At 36.7% G+C, this 22764-nt stretch overlaps 1 protein-coding gene across 1 annotated transcript in view; it reads right to left on the reverse strand.

Annotated features, from left to right (window-relative positions):
* LOC145983623 (nuclear receptor binding SET domain protein-like) overlaps positions 1-22764 on the reverse strand; it is a 282177-nt gene that overhangs the window by 53154 nt on the left and 206259 nt on the right. Inside the window, exon 8 of the mRNA XM_083116686.1 lies at positions 5245-5393. Within this exon, the coding sequence (XP_082972812.1) occupies positions 5245-5393 (149 nt within the window). The remainder of the gene's footprint in view (positions 1-5244; positions 5394-22764) is intronic.

Below are 22764 nucleotides of genomic sequence, written 5' to 3' on the forward strand. Positions count from 1 at the left end.
TTATAAATAGTAAGGTGCTGAGGCTATCTCCTTGTTTAACTCCTTTGTTCATGTTAAATTCTTTTGATCTCTCACCTCCTAATCTCACTATTCCTTTAACTGTCTTGTAGACAATTTGTATTCTTCTTACTAGTTTTTCTGAGGCTCCTATTTTCTGTAATGCTGGAATAGTTGTTGTGGTACTGTATCAAAAGCTGCCTTTAAACCCAAAAAGGCTACAAATAGTTCTCTTTCTCTGCTAAGAAATTTATCTACAACTTGTTGTAGCATGAAAATGTGAATTTGCGTTTGTCTTCCTGTTCTGAAAGCTGCTTGTTCTTCTTCTAACTACTCCTCTACTTCATCTCTTAGCCTTACATCTAAGATTCTTGTGTATATTTTTAGAGCTACTAAAGCTAGACAGATTGGTCTATAATTTTCACATTTTAAAGTGCTACCCTTTCTATGTATTGGTATGTTTTTTTCCCAATCTTTGGGTATTTTAATTCTCTTCCATGCTTCATTACAAATCTTCCACAACCATGGGTGTCTTCAGAAATTTTCCTGGGGGGGGGAGGAGGGGGGGGGGTCGAATCAAAGATGTCGAGGACACGTGATACAGACCAGTGGCATATGCAGAAGTTTGTCAAAGAGGGGTTCATTTTTTATATTATTTCATTATCGGTATTTTAAATTATGAAAATATTATTATTATTATTATTATTATTATTATTATTACTACTATTACTACTACATTTCTAGTAGTAGTAGTAGTAGTAGTAGTAGTAGTAGTAGTAGTAGTAGTAGTAGTAGTAGTAGTAGGAGCAGCAGCAGCAGCAGCAAACGCAGTAGTATAAAAAGCTTCAAAACATTTCAAAGTTACAAATTAACAGAGTTCAGTGTTGCAAATTATGGAAGTTTCGTACCAAATTTGATATCTCAAGACCATTTTTAAACAATGATGCAAAATGTGGTGAAATAAAGTGCTTGGATTATAAATTGCTATAAATGGAAAAAACAGTAGATGGAAATTCCTGCCCGGTTCGATTCCCCTCCCCCCCCCCTGCCAATGCCAATGTCCACAACCATTGTACAACTTTCTTTCCTCCCAGCTTTATTAGTTCTACTCCTGCTGCTTTTCCTAATTTCACTCTCATTATTGCATTCTTTACTTCTTGCACTTTGCACTTTTATTTCATCTCTTCCATCCTCTTCTACATTTGCACTCTCCATTGCATCTTCTTCATTTATTTTCCCATTTTCATCTCTAAATGTGTTTTCATAATACGTACTCCATTTCTTCAATATATCTTCAGTTTCTGATTGGATATTTCCTGATTGTATGTTCCTTATTCTCTTCCCATATTTTCCTTTCCTTGCTTTTACTGTCTGCCAGAACTTTTGACTATTCTCTAGATAGTTTTTCTCTATTTCTAACCCAAACTCTTCACATGATTATTTCTTTGCTGGTTGGACTGCTTCTTTTGCTTCATTTCTCCTCTTAACATACTCATTCCATTTCTCCTCTGTCTTATTTTCCATGTATCTCTTCCATGCTTGTTTCTTCCTTTTAACTATCTCTTTAACCAAGTTATTCCACCATCTTGATCTTTTCTTTTGATCTCCTACAGTTGTTACGCCACAAACTTCTGTAGCTGTCTTAATCAATGCTCTTTTTAGATTCCATCTTTCTTCTAATTCTTCTTTATCTTGGTTCTGGATACTTAGCTCTCTCTCTCTTTTGTTAAACTCTTCCTTCACTTGCCTTTTAAATTCCTTTTGCTTGCATTCTGTCCTTAGTTAACTTATTTTATATTTTGCGTACTTTACTTTTTCTATTTGTTTAGGTTACTGAAATCTTGTTCTCATTATTAGTAATTTATGTTTGATGTTTAGTTCTGCACTTCTGTACACTCTGACATATTGTATTGCATACCTTGTATTTTCTGTGTAAGTGAAATAATCTATTTCAGTTCTTGTTCTTCTCCTTTCTGTGACAAATGTTATTTTTTGTATTGTTTTATATGGAAAACCTTGTGGTCAAGAATGTTTCTCTGCTGTGCAATGAAATGGACAATGAACATAAGCAGATTCTGCTTCACACAGAAGTGCATTGGCTCTTGCAAGGTAAAGTCCTTGTAAGACTTTTTGAACTTAGACAAGAAGTTATGCTATTTTTGAGTGATTGTAAGAATGAGTATGTGACTTGTTTTCTGATGAGAATTATTTAGCCACACTAGCTTATATGGTCAACATATTTATCAAACTGAATGAACTCAATCTATCCCTTCAATGTCAAATGATCACTGCAGTCCAAGCTTATGACAAAGTCAAGGCATTACAGAAAAAAATCAGTTTGTGGTCAGAGAATGTAAAACATTGTAACTTTTCTGCCTTCCAGACCTTAGAATCTTTTGTAAGTGAGAAAGGCCTTTTCTTACCTAGTGAGTTTTGTGATTCTGTAATATTTTTGCTCTCGGTAACAAGATTGAAAATTATATTCCAGAAATTTACAGTGAATTCAATTCGATTCAAGACCTATTCTTGTATTTTGGAAGTTCAAACATGTTGTCAGTAAAACTAAGATAAAAATTGTGTGATATCAGCTGTGATTCTGCCATTAAAACTAAATTTTTAGATTCAGACTTAACAAAGTTTTGGATATCTTTAAGAGGTGACTATCCTCAACTTTCTAATGAGGAATTAAATTGCTCATGCCGTTGTCCACTTCATATTTGTGTGACAAGGGATTTTCATCTCTCAAGTGAAAAGCAAGAACAGAAATATACTTGACACACACTTAGATTCATGACTTAAGTTAACCACCATTGAATCCAACATACTCCAGCTTACGCAGAAACAGCAGCCTCAACCGGCGCATTAGTTTGGTGAGTAAAAAAAAAAAGTTTTCAATTTCAGCATGTGTGTTTATTTAGATGTTAGACTAGAGTAAATTAGTCTTTTAAAATACATATTTACTTTTCTAGGATGAGGAATGTGTAATTTGTTTAAGCAAGCATAATATAGGACATCTTAAAATACTCAACATTAGCAAAAATATGATTATAAACTAGGTGCACACCTCTACTATACGACGCACGGTTTTAGAAGCGATATCAGGCGGAGCCACGTAGAGGGTGTGCGTGGCGACCAGCCAATGGCAGGAGTGCAACGTTGTACAGTTAGGAAACTGCGGCATGCAAGTTAAATGCCGTGTTCTGTATTTTTCTTGCACGCAAAAAGTTTTCATAAAACTCGCCACTTTAAGGTTCATCATAAGATGGGACACGACATTTTGAACCTGACTGTCCAAGTCTCATGAATTTCCGTCGCCTACAGCCGTCTCTACAACACGTCTCTACACACACACAATGACCCTTTCCTTTTCCTTCCATGTTCCACTTGTTGTTTTTTTTTCGTTGCCACCGTGTTGATCCCGCTGAGTTGTTGAGTCTTGGTAAAACTATGGGTGTTGAATTCGGCTGAATATGCACAATGACCCTTCATTGTCATGGGTGTTTACGAACATTGCGAGTCAGTTAAGTCAGTTTGACTTCAGCGTTTTCGTAACAAGGACGGTGTAAGATAATTTTATTCGTACACCATGAAGAACAGTTGTGAGAGGATTCAATAGAGCCCTTATTGATTGTTTTATTTTACTTCATTTTTCTGCCACTTTTGGATAAACGCAAAGATGAGGATGGGTGATGATATGATGAAATTGATGAAGGGACACTTACAAACACATATGTCTGGGTGGGGATTCAAACCCGGGACTCTTGGCGTTGTAGCACGTTGTGAAATACAGACTTTATGTTCGATAATTGTGCAAGTGTGTGTGTTGCGTGAATGTTATTTAATAATGTCGTGCCGGTGCCATGGTGGAGTAGTTAGCATATCGCACTATGACGCCAGGAGTTCCGGGTTCGAATCCTGGCCTGGACATGGATGTTTATGAATGTCCCTTCATCAATTTCATTATATCATCACTCATTCCCATCTTCGCAATTAGCCAAAAGTGACTAAAAATAAAAGGTAAAGTGCTCCCCTGGGCATAGTACCACGCCATGAAGGCGTATAGGGGGTAATGCCCCACACTTTCTTGATCCGGTCATGAGTGGGGGTGATGTGATCAGCATCACGCCCCTGACTGCCTTTACCCTCCAGGGTTTCCCCCAGGTACCCATGTTATTCGACGCTGGGTGGGCGCCGGGGCCGCTTCCAACGTTAGAACCAGCCGGGGATCGAACCCGGGACCTTGAGCATGGTAGTCAGACACGTTACCGACTGAGCCACCACGGCCAAAAGTGACAGAAAAGCGAATTAAAATAAAGTAAATTAATAATGTCATTCTTGAAACCTAGTATGTACCAGTAGTACAGGCACCAAGGGTAAAATACTCGTATTACGTTCACAAGACAGAAATCTTATGTTAAAGCTTATTCTTATTTCAAGGAATTGGCGTTCACAAGAAGTGCGTGCTGAAACAGTGTTTTCTCAGAGTCGAGAACTTACAGGTAAAGCTTTTGGTGTATTTGTGCACACCGTGTTGCGTATTATAAAACAGGGTAAAATATCTACCACAGAAATCGTTGAACCCCTGTTCAAATCTCCTGGGAAACATGCCAGAAAACAGAAACAAGAGCGATGATGATGACCTTGCAGTTCCTCTATAATAAATACCTTCAAACTTCTTTCAGGTACGAGTTTCTCCTATATGCTGCAGTGATATGATATAATCCTGTGTAGAATTATTCACTATATATTTCATTGTACTCAAATATCACATGCATGTATTAATATATATAAAAAGTTGAATATTGGATACAACGAATTCTCTGCATTTCCCTTCTGCTAGCAGTTGGTTTGGCAACAGCGCGACAGCAGTGACTGTGTATTGGCTGAACTCATGTTCCTTCTAAAAGCGTACGCCGTACAGTAATTCTGCCAGTACCCATGCTTATGGGTCCCATGAAGTATAATATCCTTCAAGGTGGGCTAATCAGGACTGAATCTAGTTTAAAGTGGGACCTGAACCACTGTGCAATGTACCTCCACTGGGGATCAAATCTGAGGCTTCTTTCTTACAAGTCAATAATGTTACCTTGTGAAGAAGAGGAATAATTAGAAGAAAAGAGTGAGATGAAAAGAGAGGGACAAAAAGAAAAAGGGGAGAGATGTACAAAGAACAAAAGGTAAGAGAAAAAAGAAAGCAAAGAAAAGAGAGATACTGGGAGGGAGACAAATTGCATTGAAATTAATTACCTATTGATACAGTTACTCTCTGGCCCACATGGGTGTCCTTCACTCAATGAACCACATTCACATGATGCCATCTTTGATTCATCAAACTCAATTGTGCAAACAGGAGGAACAAAAGTGGATCTCGATATCCATCTATATGGTAGTGGTATCTGAAAATGAAAGAGAATAATTCCCATGTGTTATTGTTGAGAATTAATAATGTGTTAATAAAACTAGCACCAATTCATAGGACATTCAGAGATTAAAAAGAAATACTATACATAGTAGAGATAAAAAAACTCTCCCCTGTGAACTTCATTACATAAAGGCTCATAGCAGGTGTAGGGGTAGAACTTCACACATTCTCGATCTCAGACATAGTGTAATTATAATCTGACTCACGTTACCTACTAGCCGGCCCCAATGGCAGGGTGTTTAGCACATAGCACTATGAAGCCAGGGGTCACAGATTAGTATCCCAGCTTGGGCATGGATGTTTGTTGTGAGTGTCCATTCTTCAATTTCACCATATCATCACTTATCCCTATCTTCGCAAATTAGCTAAAAGTGGCACAAAAGCAAAGTAAAATAAAGTAAATCAATCAATCGATCACTTAACCCACTATTGTTTGTTAGTTCATTTGAGTTGGAAATTAATGCTAAGTCCAAGGAAGTTAAATGGAAGTAAACGTTTATTTTTTCATTTCTAAAGTAACATTTTAGTTCTTTACTTTTTGACAAGGCATTTACATTGTTGTAACATATCTGAGAAACAAGGGATCATATTGCCCCATACACTTGGGGCAAAATGAATGTTTGCATCATCTTATCTTTGCCTTAACTTATACATTTCTGATTTAAAATTTCCAAACCAATTCTAAATACCTAGTAGTTTAGATATGCTCGAAAACACATGTGTAATGGTCTGCATTGTATTGCGATGTTTATGTGAAATATGGTTTAATATACCTTAGTGTGATCATTTTGACCTGGTCTCCCCTACATAAATTAATTGTTCCATAAACAGCCTGAGAAATTGAGGCTAATACTGTGCAAAACTGATTAGTTTGTGTGAGTAATATTAAAGAAAAGTTGATAAGTTTTCAGTCTGTACTTTGTTCTGCCATAGTGGAAATAGTATTGCACTTCAGAAATGCTTCACATTGAAGGATATCACATGAAACATATTTGGAGCTACATAAAAAAATATGAATCAAATAATTGTGCAAATACACTGAAAATGCTCCAATATTCAAATCACTCTTCCATAATTAATATCTGGTCAGTGGGATGCAAATGTGTTGGAAACTCCAACGACAAGATTACATACATTTTTTCCCTCTGCTTCACTGTATTCAACTAGTTTGTTTATTCTGTTTCTTCCCTTTTTACTGCATGCTTAGAGGACTCTAATGTTGAAATTTTTATAGTTGCAACCTGTCTAAAAATGAACAGGCCTTGTAGATGGGATGCTTAATTGCAGTGGTAAGATGAGACTAGATTTCATCCCCTCTTCTCTAAATAAAATAGTTGCTGCTTATGTCAAAACATTATTACCTTTCAGATGTGCACTTGAAATCAAGTTAGCACTGCAAGAACATTCTAACATATATCACATAGAGAACATACAATTTCATTGTAAATTATTATTGGCATTTGGTGCAACTTTTCACTGTAAATTACACTTTATCCACTTTTTAAAATATGTGAAAGAGCATTTGCGTGTACATACATTTTAGTAATTAAACACACTTTGTTTGTACCATGCATGGCTCCCGTTAAAACCTTAAAAGTTAGAAAATTGACACAACAAACATGAAAGATATTCCTCTTTGATCCAACTCCCCTTCTTTGGTTTAAAGATATTTTTTGTTAACATTTTCAATGCAAACCATTCTAGTATCTTAACATACACATTGCAAATAAAGACAGATTTTCTTTTTAGGATGTTTCATAGTGTAGAGTTTGGCAAATGTTCTGGTGGTGGTAGAACAATCTATTTTTCATCCACGATCTTGAAATGCTTTGAACAAATGCAAATGGAAAACAAAATCATTCCATAGATGTAACTAATTGCGATTAATTTAAACTAAAAACCTCTAAATTTGGTGAAGTTATCACAGTCTCAGAATTGGTGACTTACCCCCACCCTTCCTAACATGCACTATATTACAAAGTTTTTTAAAAAAAACTTAAAGCTCAAGTGATGCCCTAACATTGCTGAGACTTGTATTTCTTAATCTACGAAAATGTAACCTAGTCAAATATTACTATAACTTAAAGCTCTTGCAAGGCATGTTAAATTGGTCCGTTGTCCACCATCTTCAAACATCATGACCAGTTTTTGTCAAATACAATGTGAGAGCAACCCTTCAAGTTATCTTGCAACTGTAAAAATTGCAACTCAAAAGCTGTACATTTATGGCAGTTATCATTATAGGCCTCAGATATTTAGGTTCTAAAAATAGTGCTTTAGATTTCTAAAATTGGCTCTGAAAATCCTTAAATAGGTTCTAAAAATATTAAATTAGACTAAACAATTATTCAAGTAGGTTTCAAAAAATATTGATTAGGTACAATTGTTAAAAACAGAATTTCAGAGAAACCGTAAGAATATTTAATGGCAAGGCTGTGCATAGCAGCAGAGAAGGGGAGACAGAGTGGGTGGCGCAAAGCAGTACATACTGCTACAAAGGCTGATAACTGGAGTCATTTTACCTCCCATTCATGCAATCATGTTCCCTCTTGATGGTTTACTTGTCGAGTCGTCTCGAGTCACTACCTTGCAGTGGTAGTGTTGTCACCTTGTAATCAAGGGGTCCTGAGTTTGGTACCCAGTGAAAGGAACATAGTGGTTCGGATCCCACTTTAAACTGTAGGTCCAGTTGCGATTAGTCTTCCTGTGCATAAAGTGGACTTAAAACACCAAATCAACCAATCGATCAATCGATTCACTGCTTGTCCAGACACTTGTTTTTGTTCACTTGTTCCAGAGATTCCTGGGCCAGAGTATTACAGTGCTTTTTTTCCTGGGAAGAAAAGGTTCTGGTACTCTTCAAGGTGATTTGTTCTTGTATTCCTTGTAAGAACTACTGAAAACATTCTGGTATGTGCATAATAACTATCGATAAAAGGGTGCCCATATAGCGTACAGTTGTGTACTGCCAGAAAATAAAGCACTGGATATACATATCCAGTAAACATTAATTTTATCACCAAATTTTCATTTCTATGTATCATTTTCAAAATTATCCACAAATTATGGTAATACATAGGTTGCTATTTATGTATCTGGAACTGGCAACACTAATGTTGCTAGGTAACATCTAATATATATCCATCGTAAAGTTGGACATTTCTATGGTATATGCACCCAGAACGTTGTGCTTACGGATGCTATTTTCGTTTCATCGGAGACCAACAATGGAATTAATTAACTCGAGAATATTTTCGAGCAATGATTTTCTATGACTTTTGACATGGATTATCTCAACAACAGTGCACCGATAAACTCACTTCGACTTTTGGCGATGAAGCACCATCTAAAAGCACTGTATATCACTGGTTTAGTGAATTCACTCATGGACGAATCTAAAGAAGGCCGTCCAAAATCGGTTGTTGTGCCAGAAATCATTGATGCTGTGCGAGAACTGATAATGCAAGATCGTCATGTGACATATCGTGAGATTGAGGCATCCCTGGGCATTAGTATTACTAGCATACATAAGATATTGCATGAACATTTAGCCGTGAAGAAGATTTGTTTGCATTGGATCCCACATAATTTGACAAATCGCTCAAAAAAAAGGCTCGTGTCGATTGGTGCAAACAAATACTCACAAAATACAATTGTGGTGCTTCAAAAGCCGTGTATAAGATCTACACAGGTGACAAATCTTGGATCTATTCATATGAGCCCGAAAGCAAACAGCAGTCGACGGTGTGGGTGTTCCAAGATGAGCCAAACCCAACAAAAGTTGTTCGTGCAAGAAGCACTTCGAAGCAAATATTCGCTTGTTTTTTTGTGAAAAATGGACATGTGGCTACAGTGCCACTAGAGAATCGTAGAACCATCAATTCTGAATGGTACACAACCATTTGTTTGCAGAAGTCTTTGGGGAAATCAGAAAAAAAAACCAACCAGAGACGCAGGATCATTCTTCACCATGACAATGTGAGTTGTCACACATCGGTCCAAACAACTCAGTATTTGACCAGTGAAAACATTGAACTGATGGGTCATCTGCCATATAGCCCTGATTTAGCACCCAATAATTTATTTTTGTTCCCATACGTGAAGAATAAGCTACATGGTCAACGATTTTCGATGCCAGAAGAAGTGATTGATGCATTCAAAATGCATGTTTTCGAGATACCTCAATCGGAATGGACAAAGTGCTATGAGAATTGGTTCAAACGTATGCAAAACTGCATCGATCATCATGGAGAATATTTTGAAAAACAAGAAAACCATTTTCGATGATACATATTTTTTTTTTGTTTGTTTGTTTGTTATTCCGGATACATAAATAGCAACCCTCGTATTAATACTTGTGTTGTTAGCAAAAGTTACTTGTTGATATGAAAATGAATTATGTATAAATGCCTCCATAACACATAGCAATCTTTAACAGACAAATTCCACTTCTTATCCATGAACATCATCATTTATGCTGACAATGATCTTTCAACAGAAACATAGTGAATGGTGATAATTTGAATGTTGAAATGTTACTTCGCAAGGAATGAACGCCACAAAGCACCAAAAGTGAGCAAGATAAACAATAATCAGAAATTTGCACTTAGGACTGTACAGGATGTCATGTGTCCAATGGGGGTTGGTGGGAGTTTTATACATCCCCTTAGGCCCAGTATTCCTATAAAACAAACATCAAAGACAGTAAAATGCAGCAAAATAATGAATGACTACTAAAAGGAAAAGTATACATAATTCCCCTTTTCGAAAATCTTAGGCATGCCACTATGCACAGGCAATGGTGTGCCAGACATTTTGCTTTGTTCTGCACTTTCAAAAAACATAATTGACTTGGAGGATGGGGAAATTTACAGAGTATGTTTCAAACAAGTTAGTCATTGAATTTTTGCATCTCCTAACAGAACAAATACCTATGTGTGATATAAAAATCCTAAAATATTAAAAAATATATAAAGGCCTAAAAAAAGGTTTGATTTAGATGCAAAACCCTCCAAAAGGTTCTAACAAGCTAAATAAATTATTCTAGGCAATATACAACTTCATCAGTTATTCCATTTTAATGAAATGCTGATGTAACTTGTTATTTCTTATTTACCTGCAAAGGAAAAATTGGTTAAAAACCTAAAACCCCGAGGTCTAGTTATGATGAATACATTTGTGACTTTACCACCACTCCTCTCTTAAACTAAGATATTTTAAAAGTTCTACTGCAAAATTGAAGACTAATGAAATCTCTAAAATGACTGAGTTTAATTCATTGTACTTGGAAAATGTATTCTAGACAGTTTTTAAAAATAAAAAACAATGTCGAGCCTGCAAACATGGGGAAAATCAGTTTTTCACCATCTTGAAACACATTGTCCAATTTTGCTCACACGTTTTTTAGCTACACAAATAATTTTATCTAAATGATTCTGAAATTACAGCAGGTATCATGGCTACCAAATAAATGTATAGATGCCCATCCACCCCAAGTCATGCTGCTCCTAAAACATGCACCATATTTTGTTAACTTTATTGTCAATGAAAGTGTATACACTGAATTTACTTAGGTGCCCTATATCCTAAAAAGAAAAGATAGAAAGAATGAACTGAAATTGTGGTAGATTCTGAAAGTGCATGACTTACAGGGGTATAGAGCTCCTAACCATACATAAATAACATTTATCCCTCATAGGAAAACAACTCGTTACAATGAGAAATGAAAAAAAAACTCAACTAAAGAGTGTTTAAATTTAATTATGCCACAATTAACAACATTTGATTAAAATGTACTCAATTCTCCCTTGCAAAGCTTTAAACATGCAAAAAATTATTGCATCAATTGATCATCACAGGTGAAACTATGATGTAACACTATAATTTCCCCACACATAAGGAAGTGACTGCTACCAATACTTCAAAATATTAAGCTTTGTTCAGCTACTTTGTTCTGATACTTTTTATTTTTTCTTTCTTAAATGTATGTTCGCCTTTCTGTTCAAAATCCATTTATAGCATGATTTGAGGAAAATTGCCTGAAGAAATCCATTGCGATTTGCGCTATATTCATTATTTTGAGTATAATAAGCTCTGCTAAGCTTTTTCTTTACAAGATTTTGACAATCATAGAACCTCACAAGTATTTAAAGCAATAATTTACAACATTTTCTGGGAAAAAAAGACCTTATTGACTGGTTTCATTTTGGTGTTTTTTTTCAAGTAGGATTTTTTCTGGGAAAAGAAAACAAACACACGGGTCAACCCTGGTACCTGGGGAGTAAAGGTTGCCAGAGCATGGCGCTGGTCACATTGTCTCCAAAATCGAGGAGATCAAGAATGTGTGGGGCCCTATCGCCACATCCCCTAAATGTTTCTTCATGGTATGGTGCTCAACGAATGGAAAACTTTATCTTTACTCTCCTACATTTCACTTATACTGATCTGGTAACTGTATCATTACTGTATACTATCATCAAATGCATTTTTAAAATGTCCTTGTCCAAAGTGCATTAAGCACATGAAATGTAATGCATCACAATTCACAGACAGTGGTACGTTTGTGGAAGAGAAGGGCAGGCACCATACACATATGCACACACGAAATTTCTAACACAAAAATATTACATTTCTAAAAGTATTGTATTGTTCCACAGATTGTAAATCTGTTAATTGTATTTTTAAAACGAGTCATTCGTTTGAAAGTATTTTTAGATATTGATATTATCATAACCAGGGGATGGATTTACATAAGGTAAAAATGTGGTGACTATGTCAATTACATATTTTGTTATTTTCACCAAAATATGGACTTCAAATTGTAAAAATTTAGCTTTTAAATAATACAAGACATTACACGAGCTACATAAAATACAGTCTGAGCATTATAACTATTACTGTGACAGTCTTGAAGAGAAACCAGAAATGAATTCAGTACATGTGCAAAAATATTGCTGCTGTTGGGCACACAATAATGAAGGTGGGGTTAGCAATTGGCTGTTCAACTTGGAATTCTCTTCCAACATTGTCAAAATAACATTTGTAACAACCAAGAGTGGATGCTCAAGCCCTCATTCTCTATTTTTGACAACAATTGAAAATAAACAGGAATATCAAGCAACAGTTGGGAGGTGTAAAATTGAAAAAAGAAAATAATAATAATATGGTGTTATTGATCGGATGACAGAAAACATGTAATTAACACAATTGGACTTGCTAAGTTATTTGCATGAAATTCACCCAATCCTTTCAGTCAGACAGGGATATGTAGTTCTTGTGCCAATATGGAGCATATGTTGAGAAATGTTATAAAATATGGAAATAAATGTAAATGTAACTACAATATGTAAAATATGAGCCAGAACTTAATATATGAACTTATGCTCTTCCTAAATCATGAGCCATATTTTGATAATTTTATTGTCAAATTAGAGTGCAAGTAATAAATGTCCAGATAGTAAATACTCAGTTGATGGTGGCGTTGCAAGCAAACTGCAAATATAAAAAATATTAAGCTCAAATGTGTAACGGAACACACAATTTCCACCTAAAGTTTTTTAAAACTAAGATATTCTTTTATTCTGGGAGTTGGGTCCCAATAATATATCCATAAGGATCTGCATGGTGGCAGAAGGTAAGAAATTGTAGTGGTCTGGAAAAACAACAAAAAAGAAAGAAAATAAGTGAGAAGAAATATGCATCACTAGTGGTGAACTTACATATGTAGATAACCACCAACTAGTAGAAGCTGTAGGTGATTGGTCAGTCTGGTGAGAGCCACGCTAGAAGGAAGTTGTGCGAATTTATCGCTCACCCAACTCCCGACCATGCGTTATGCATAGCCAGCAGTGGCATAGCATGGGGATTTTGGGTGGGAACGCCAAGTCCGAAGAAAGGGTCGGAATTTTTTTATTAAAAATTTCCTTATGGAATTAGGCGCCACACATATTGTTTAATTGCCTGAAGTCAGCTGGGTTTTCAATAAAACAACATCCATGCATGTTTTAGCTAGAAAATTACATGCCTCACTATGCAACAAATGTCTTGAACTCTGGTGTTTTATAACTTATTTATACCTTTCGGCATGATGCAAGTAATTAAAAAACCTACCTGAATCACAAGCGATTCTGAACAACAGTAAATGTCACTTGTGGATGATCCAACTACTGATTGATTTGGTTTATTTTACTTCGCTTTTCTACCACTTTTGGTTAATCGTGAATATGAATATTGATGATTGATGATATTGATGAAGAGACACTCACAAAGAACACCCATGCTCACACTGGGATTTGAACCAGGGACATCTGTCATCTTGGCATGATGTGCAAAACACTCTGACACAGAGGTGGGTGGATGATCTAACTATCGTACACTCTAGTGACGTAACAGTGCCGATTAGTAATTCAGACCACTGTTTATTGCATCTTGAGAATGCTGATAAACATTTTTAAATAATTTTGTCAAGAAACCATTCGATGTTAAGAGTTTTCAAATGAAAGCTAAACATTTCCACTGACACAATATTAAGCAGTTAGATACTAATGAAAAAATAATAATAATAATAAAAAAAGAATAGATTTATAGGTTAAGTGGTAGAGCAGTCACAGGCTAAACTTCTACCACGAGGACTTCACCAACTTATTTGGCAGAAACTGTGTTGATCTTTCAGTTTTTAATGCACATCCCTGTTCGTGCAATAAATTATACAATGCAGTGGTCATTAAGAAGTGGTATATTTGAGTTTGGTAAAGTTACGTCAGTAAAATTGAATATAGTAACATCACACAGCCAATTTACCAACCAATTTACACTGATGGATAAACAACACCCTGAAATTAATGCCAGACCAGGTTGTAATTAAAAAAAAAAATGTAAAGTGCTCCCCTGTGATAGCACCACGCCATGAAGGCGTATAGGGGGTGTGGGGGTAACGCCCCACACTTTCTTCATCCGGTCGTGAGTGGGGGTGATGTGATCAGCATCAAGCCCCTGACCGACTTTACCCCCCAGGGTTTCCCCCAGGTACCCATGTTATTCGACGCTGGGTGGGGCCGGGGCCGCTTCCATTGTTAGAAAAGTTCCCGGATTTGAACCGGCCGGGGATCGAACCCGGACCTTTAGCATGGTAGTCAGACGCGTTACCGACTGAGCCACCGTGGCTATTATTATTAAGTATTAAAAAATACCTATTTTGAAAATGCTTGTATCTGAAACTAGTTTCTCAGCTTCCTCTGTGAATGTTTGTTGACCCAACCGAATGGCTCTTATGTGGAAGATGATTTGGAAGATGACCAGGAAATCTTGGTGATAAGGGTGGACAGTACGACAGTAATAGTACATCTTCATGTGATTCCTAGTGAACTAACCCGGACCTTTAGCATGGTAGTCAGACGCGTTACCGACTGAGCCACCGTGGCTATTATTATTAAGTATTAAAAAATACCTATTTTGAAAAGGCTTGTATCTGAAACTAGTTTCTCAGCTTCCTCTGTGAATGTTTGTTGACCCAACCGAATGGCTCTTATGTGGAAGATGATTTGGAAGATGACCAGGAAATCTTGGTGATAAGGGTGGACAGTACGACAGTAATAGTACATCTTCATGTGATTCCTAGTGAACTATCAGATGACCTGATATGTGTGGCTTACAGTCAATATGGCACTATACACACACTCGTGGACGAGAAGTACAATGATGAACACACATACTCCGTACGCACGGGTCAAAAAATCATTTCTTCAATCAGTGCCCTATTCGCCAGAAGCCATCAGCATGCACAAGTGACAATTCATATGCGGCAAAAGTGCAACCCACACCATTTAACCTTACCAGTGTTGAAGAAGTGTTACCTAACAAGCTGACAGAACTAACAGTTGCGATGACCAAGATGAAAACCAAACCAACTGTGGTTGCCAGCCCTGGTACAATACAGGGTGTTCAACTAATGTTGGCCGAATAAAACTGCACCCTGCCTAGTGATGGAAATTCCGACGATTCCATGGAGATTCCAGTGTCCACCAATGACGAGGCTACAATTTTGCCAATAAGTATCCATCCTACGCAGATGAATCCATTGGAAACCCTCAATATCTCGCCACTAACAGATGCAGGTTCTTCACAGATGCCTACCTGGAACTAGGGATGGCCAGATCCGGATCCTGATGGATCCGAAATCTGGACCCTAAAATTTTTCGGATCTGGATATGGAACTTTCGGAATAGGATCCGTTTTGCCATCCCACATGAGCGCTTCTTTGGAAAGTGAGAATGTGTTTATAACATATTGTTACCTGCTAATATAATATAATATATATATATATATATACACTCATCTTGACATTCGAGGGGGGGAGGTTGCCCCCTAAAACAGATTTTTAGCAAACAAAAAAAACAACACGTATTCCTTTTGGGCCCTGTGCCAGTGACCATTATTTAGTGATTGCTAAATTAAGAGAAAGACTCTCAGTGATAAATCATAAGCAACAAAATCTAAAAGTTATAAAATTTGATACAGGAAAGTTTACTGATGAAAGAATTAAGAAAGATTACCAAATTAAACTGTCAAATAGATTTGATGTTTTGCAGGATTTAAATGATGATGAAAATATAAATGAAACAGACGTAAATAAGAATTGGGAGCATATACGTAATGCAATAGAATCAGCAGCTAAAGAAAGTATAGGATACCATAAACCGAGAAAAAGTAAACCATGGTTTGATAATGAATGTCATAATCTAATAGAAATAAGAAATCAGGCTAGACTTAGGTGGTTAAATATAACTGATGATACAAATCTAAACAATTATAATAGAATAAAGCGAGAAGTTAACCGCACATTTAGAAGTAAAAAAAGAGATTACTTGAAAAGCAAAATTAACAAAATTGAAACAAACAGCAAAAATAAAAATATCAGAGATTTATATAAAGGTGTAAATGAGTTTAGAAAGGGGTGACAACCTAAAGTAAACTTGATAAAAGATAAAGACGGTGATTTTCTAGCTGACCCAAGCGATATTCTAAATAGATGGAAGAACTACTTTAATGACCTTTTAAATGTTCATGTAGGAGATAAATCAGAAGTAAATGAAGTCCACACAGCAGAAACTTTAGTTCCAGAACCTAACTTGACTGAAGTTAAAGATGCTATTAAAAGGCTAAAGAATAACAAAGCACCTGGAATTGATTTAATATCAGCTGAGTTAATTAAATATGGTGGAAATTCATTAATATGTCAAATTCATAAATTAATTTGTTTAATATGGAATAAAGAAGAAATCCCTCAACAGTGGAAAGAATCCATAATTGTTCCTGTGTTTAAAAGAGGTGATAAAATGAACTGCAATAATTACCGTGGAATTTCTCTACTCTCAACAACATATAAAATATTATCTAACATTATTTTAACAAGATTAACCCCGTATGCTAATGAAATTATAGGTGATTATCAATGTGGATTTAAACGTAACAGATCAACCACAGATCAAATTTTTCACATCAGACAGACACTTGAAAAAAAGTGGGAATATAATCAAAATGTCCATCAGCTATTCATTGATTTCAAAAAAGCATATGATTCGGTCAAAAGAGATAAATTACATAATATATTAGTAGAGTTTGGAATACCTAAGAAGCTTGTTAGTATGATAAAAATATGCACAAGTGAAACAGAAAGTAAAATTCGTGTGGGTATTAATATGTTTGACAAATTTACAATTCATGATGGGTTAAAACAAGGAGATGCATTATCTCCATTGCTCTTTAATTTTGCCTTAGAATATGTTGTTAGGAAGGTAAAAGAAACTAAAGAGGGACTAAAATTAAATGGTGTGACTCAGTTGTTAGCATATGCAGATGATGTAGACTTACTGGGGAATGATTTGAATACAATTAAGAATAATGCTAAAATATTTTTCAAAACTGCTAAAGAGATAGGTTTGGAAGTTAACAAAGAGAAAACTAAATATATGCTTACAGGTCGAAACCAAGTGTTAGGTAATGATCAAAATCTAATTATTGATAACAACTCGTTTGAACCAGTTTCCAAATTCAAATACTTAGGAGTAATATTAACAAATGAAAATTATATTAAAGAGGAAATAAAAAGTAGGCTTAGTTCAGGAAATGCATGTTACTTCTCTCTTCATAAACTTTTGTCTTCTCGTTTAATATCTAAGAAACTAAAAGTTAAAATATACAAAACAGTAATTTTGCCTGTAGTATTATATGGATGTGAAACTTGGTCCCTTACATTGAAAGAGGAACATAAATTGAGAGTATTTGAAAATAAGATCCTTAGGAAAATATTTGGACCTAAAAGGAATGAGGAGACAGGTGAGTGGAGAAGGTTACATAATTTAGAACTACATAATTTATATTCATGTCCAGATATTATTAGAATAATTAAATCAAGAAGACTTAGGTGGGCAGGCCATGTGGCACGAATGGGAGAGGAAAGAGGAGTTTACAGGATTCTTGTTGGGAAGCCTGATGGTAAGAGACCTGTAGGAAGGCCAAGACGAAGATGGAGGGACAGCGTTGAGATGGACCTAAGGGAAATTGGTAGGGATGGAAAAGAGTATATAGAACTTGCTCAAGATAGGGAAAGATGGAAGGCCTGTGTTGCTGCAGCCATGAACCTTCGGGTTTAAGAAGTCTAGGGAGTTAGTTAGTTATTCCTTTTGGGCCGCTCTATACACCTGCCAAGTTTCATGGAAATCGGAGGGGGACACAGGGTCAAATGCCCACTTAAATTTGTCCTCATCCTGACATTTGAGGGGGGTTTGCCCCCTAGAACAGTTTTTTAGCTGATACAAAAAACACATATTTCTTCCTTTGGGATCCTCTATACACCTGCGAAGTTTCATGGAAATCGGAGGGGGACACTTAGATAACCTCTTTTGTTAGTCTTACACCTTGTAATTATATAACATTGCATATATTATAATGTTTTATTTTAATTTTTAAAACTGTAACTATAGAACAATTGTATAATTTTTGTATAACATTTCTATCTTGTTAAATGTCATAAAGGTTTCATCCTGGAATTGAATGTCTCACATTTATGTGTGTTTTCATTTCCTATACATTCGAATGAATACATATTTGTTTCAATGGCATTTACAAAATCACCTCTGACATATTATGTTAAACAAGTAAGATTATTTTTGTGCACGAGTGTGTTAGCGGATGAGTAGCAAATTATTTTAGGAACAACACTACAAAGAAAATCTTGAAGGACTAACTAATGAAAAATGTCTTTGTAATCGAAGATCATAATACCTTTTAAGGTGTTGTAATATTATAATGGGATTGAGATACGAAACTCTCGGATCCAGATCCAGATCCAGAACTTTCGGATCCGGATCCAAACGGATCCAGATCCGTTTGGCCATCCCTATCAGGAACCCACCTCCAGCACTCTCATCTGTGCAGACTACATCCTCACGTCCATTGGGGAAGCAGAAACGGAAGAAGATATGCCACACAGACCCGATCCACAACCATCCGGCAAAGAAATCCAGCAACCAGCGTTCATTATCTCCAGTGAGGATTCCAATGTCCAAAAGTGTGCCCAACCTTCCAGAAACACCCCTCCCCCCATGATGATGAAAACTGTTAAGAATGGTTTTTCAGAAAACCTATATGTACATGAAATGTTTTAGTTGTTTATTTCATTTGTGTTTTATGACGTCTCCCATTTATCATTTTCCCACTGTTAATATAGAGCGAATGGCAGGCTTGTTGTGAGGAGTCATCTCCAATGATTGATCCCCAGGAACAGGCAAGCATTGCCCATGTGAGTGCAGAACAGCAAAGTGGAAAAAGAAAACCCATAACGAAACTAAAACAAGAGGATGAGTGTTTTACACAACATTCTGACATTCGTGCATGCTAATTTTAACATTTTGCAGACCAATTTAAAGCACCCCTGGCATCCTAGGCAGAAGAAGAGTTTGTGTCATTCCCTGATGTTCCCATGCTATCAGGGGAAGATGAAGCAATCTTGAAGGGACCATTCACCAAGGAAGAAGTGGATGCTGCTCCCCAAAGGGCTCAAAAAGGGAAAACTACAAGCATAGATGGATTACCCATTGAACTTTTTCAAACATTTCGGCCTACGATGGCAGACTTGCTTATGTGGTGGCCTCCGCCAGGTATCAAACCTGGGGCTCTCTAAGGTGACAAAAGACCATTTACAAGGTCCTTTGCAAGGTAACAAATTTCCACTGTGTCTTCAGGGAAGCATTTACAACAGGAAAGCGTATGTAAAGCATCTCTCCACCTCTTTCTCATTTATATATAAATGCATCCCCCAGTATATTGGATGACGGCTGCGGGACAGCATAGGTTCGATCCTGGGTTCAGTCTGCAGGAATTTTCAGCCCGTGTATAGGGCAGGTGGCAACCCACCATCGTGAGGAACTTGGGGAGCTATGAGTGAGTAGTGTAATCTGGTCTCGGAAATCTCCTACAATGGCTGGGGGTTCGACTTGCTGACCCCACGTTACCCCATTACTGGTTGAAGATATCCACGCCTCTAGGTAGGATTGTGGGAGGGAGACTGGCAGTCGGGAGATAGGCCATGTCTCTTTCAGGGCTGTCGAGCCATGGATTATTATTATTATTATTATTATTATTATTATATATGAATGGCTTATTGCAGAAAGGGACCTGAGTCACATTTTTGAGGTATTGGAGTTACAACCTTTTCATCTCCACTGTCGCTAGCAGCATACTGCAGGGGGGCGCATTGAGGGTTGCAAAATTAACTATTCATTATGCTGAAAATGTGAGCCAACAACGGCACATTTCTTTCTTACACTATCAATATTATACGATTTTTCTTGTTTTTTTCTCAGAATTGTGCAAAAGTGACTCAGGTCCCTTTCTGCAATAAGCCATTCATATATAAAGTAAAGTAAAGTAAAGTGCTCCCCTGTGCTTAGCACCACGCCATGAAGGCATATACGGGGTGTGGGGGGTAACACCCCACACTTTCTTCATCCGGTTATGAGTGGGGGTGATGTGATCAGCATCATGCCCCTGACTGCTTTACCCCCCAGGGTTTCCCCCAGGTACCCATGTTATTTGACGCTGGGTGGGAGCCGGGACCGCTTACAATGTTAGAAAAGTTCCCGGATTTGAACTGGCCGGGGATCGAACCCGGGACCTTGAGAATGGTAGTCAGATGCATTACCGAGTGATATATATATATATGTACCTCGTATGCACTATAAGCAGTGACATGAGCTGCAAACAATAAGTGAAAATGATAATCGCAATAGCAAAAGAAGCTTTCAATAGAAGAAAAAAATGTTTTTTGTGGACCCATGGACATAGGTCTAAGGAAGAGATTAGTGAAATGTTTTGTGTGGAGTGTAGCACTATATGGTGCAGAAACCTGGACGTTGAGAAGAAATTAAGAGAAACGACTCGGAGCTTTTAAAATGTGGACATGGCGGAACATGGAGCATGTAAAATGGACAGACAAGGTAAGAAAGGAAGCCGTACTGAAAAGAGTCGGTGAAAAAAGATCTATACTGGAGACCATCAAGAAGAGGAAAAGAAACTGGTTAGGACACTGTCTAAGAAGAACTGCCTGCTAAGGGATGCCTTGGAGGGAATGGTTGAAGGAAGAAAAGTCCGTGGAAGAAAGAGATATCAGCTTATGGATGATATTAAATTAACTGGGTAGTATGATATTATGAAGCGTAAGGCAGAGAATAGGGAAAGCTGGAGATTGCAGTGAAAAACCTGCCAATTAGGCAGAAAACAATTAATGAATGAATGAATATATATATGTGTGTGTAGGGTCAAGTGCCCATATTTCGGATAGGTTCCTAATTTCGGATACCAAGAAATTTCCACCTTAGAACAGCAGCGCCGAAGTGCAGATAGTGCCAACTAACACACTACTTCGTACCCCAGTTGTACCCTTGTGTGTGACCTTGAGCAATGTTTCTTTAGTGTGTGGCTGATATATCTGACTTTTCCGGAGTGTTGATGTAATATTTCACCATCCAAACTTAAGGCCTGCAACTAGAAGGTTAGTATTTACTCACTTCTGTCTAAATTTTATATAATCTTGAGAGATTCAGCAAACATTTTTACGTAGTTTCAGTCACATTATTTCAGAGGGGGAATGCACAGAATCGCCATATTGAATATGCGACTGGGTTTCCTAATTTCGGATGCTACACGGGTACCTAATTTCGACTATCTGAAATTGTGCACCCTTTTCAAACACTCATAATGTGTTATTTATTTCACAGATGCCTGGGCAAAAAAGGAAAAACTGGTCCCAAGAAGCAATGAAAAATGCTATCGAAGCTGCGAAGAAAAAAAATGGGATTTCTAAAAGCATCTTAAGTATTTAAAGTTCCAAAATCCACTATTTTGATTATGTAAAGAGTAAAAATGTTGATGAGCGATTGTCATCATCAATTGGCCGGAAGTGTGCACTTGGCAGTGAGCTAGAAGAGGAATTTTCAGAATATCGCAAGGTCATGGATGAATGTTTCTATGGAATAAGAAGACGTAACAACCGAATATTAGTGTACCAGCTTGCAGTGGGAAATAATATTAAACATCCATTCTCGGCAACGAATGGTTACCTGGAAAGATTTGGTTGCGACGCTTTTTAAAAAGGCATCATATACACTCATTAAGAAAGCCAGAGCTGATTTCGTTAAGTAGGGTTAAGAATGTCACCAAAGAAAGTATCTCTGCACTTTTTTATATTCTTCGAAAAGAACTACAAAACGTGACATTTAATCCCACAAAAGTTTTTAATGTTGGCGAAACTGAAATTTGTGTAGTTCAGGGTACTCTGTCTCAATTCCTGAGTATCAAAGGCAAGAGGCAACTAGCTCGACTGTCTTCAGCAGAGAGAGGTTCGTTAATCACAATTGTGACGTGCATGAGTGCATCAGGAACATTTGTCCCTCCACTGATCGTCTTCAGTAATATAATCATATTCCTTCTAAGCCATACTTGGTACGAGGCCTATTATTTTTATTAATTTAAGCACAATGGTAAACCTATTTTGATGATGTTTTTGTCGATTTTATACTATTGCAAATCTGTGATTTTTCACCTCGTACTTGATACAAGTGTCGAGTTCTATTGTTTTTTATTAATTTAACCACACTGGTAAACGTATTTGGATGATGTTTTTGTTGATTTTATACTATTGCAAATCTGTGATTTTTCATCTCGTACTTGATACGAGTGTTATAATTTCTTTCGAGTTAAAGTACGTAACATTACATAATATTGTGATGCCCTCATATTAAGCTTCCTTTATTGTATTTTTATAAGGGTAAACTATTGCTTGCATCATG

Source organism: Lepisma saccharinum, chromosome 2 (genome assembly GCF_977018435.1).
Source record: "Lepisma saccharinum chromosome 2, izLepSacc3.1, whole genome shotgun sequence".
Classification (NCBI taxonomy): Eukaryota; Metazoa; Arthropoda; class Insecta; order Zygentoma; family Lepismatidae; genus Lepisma; species Lepisma saccharinum.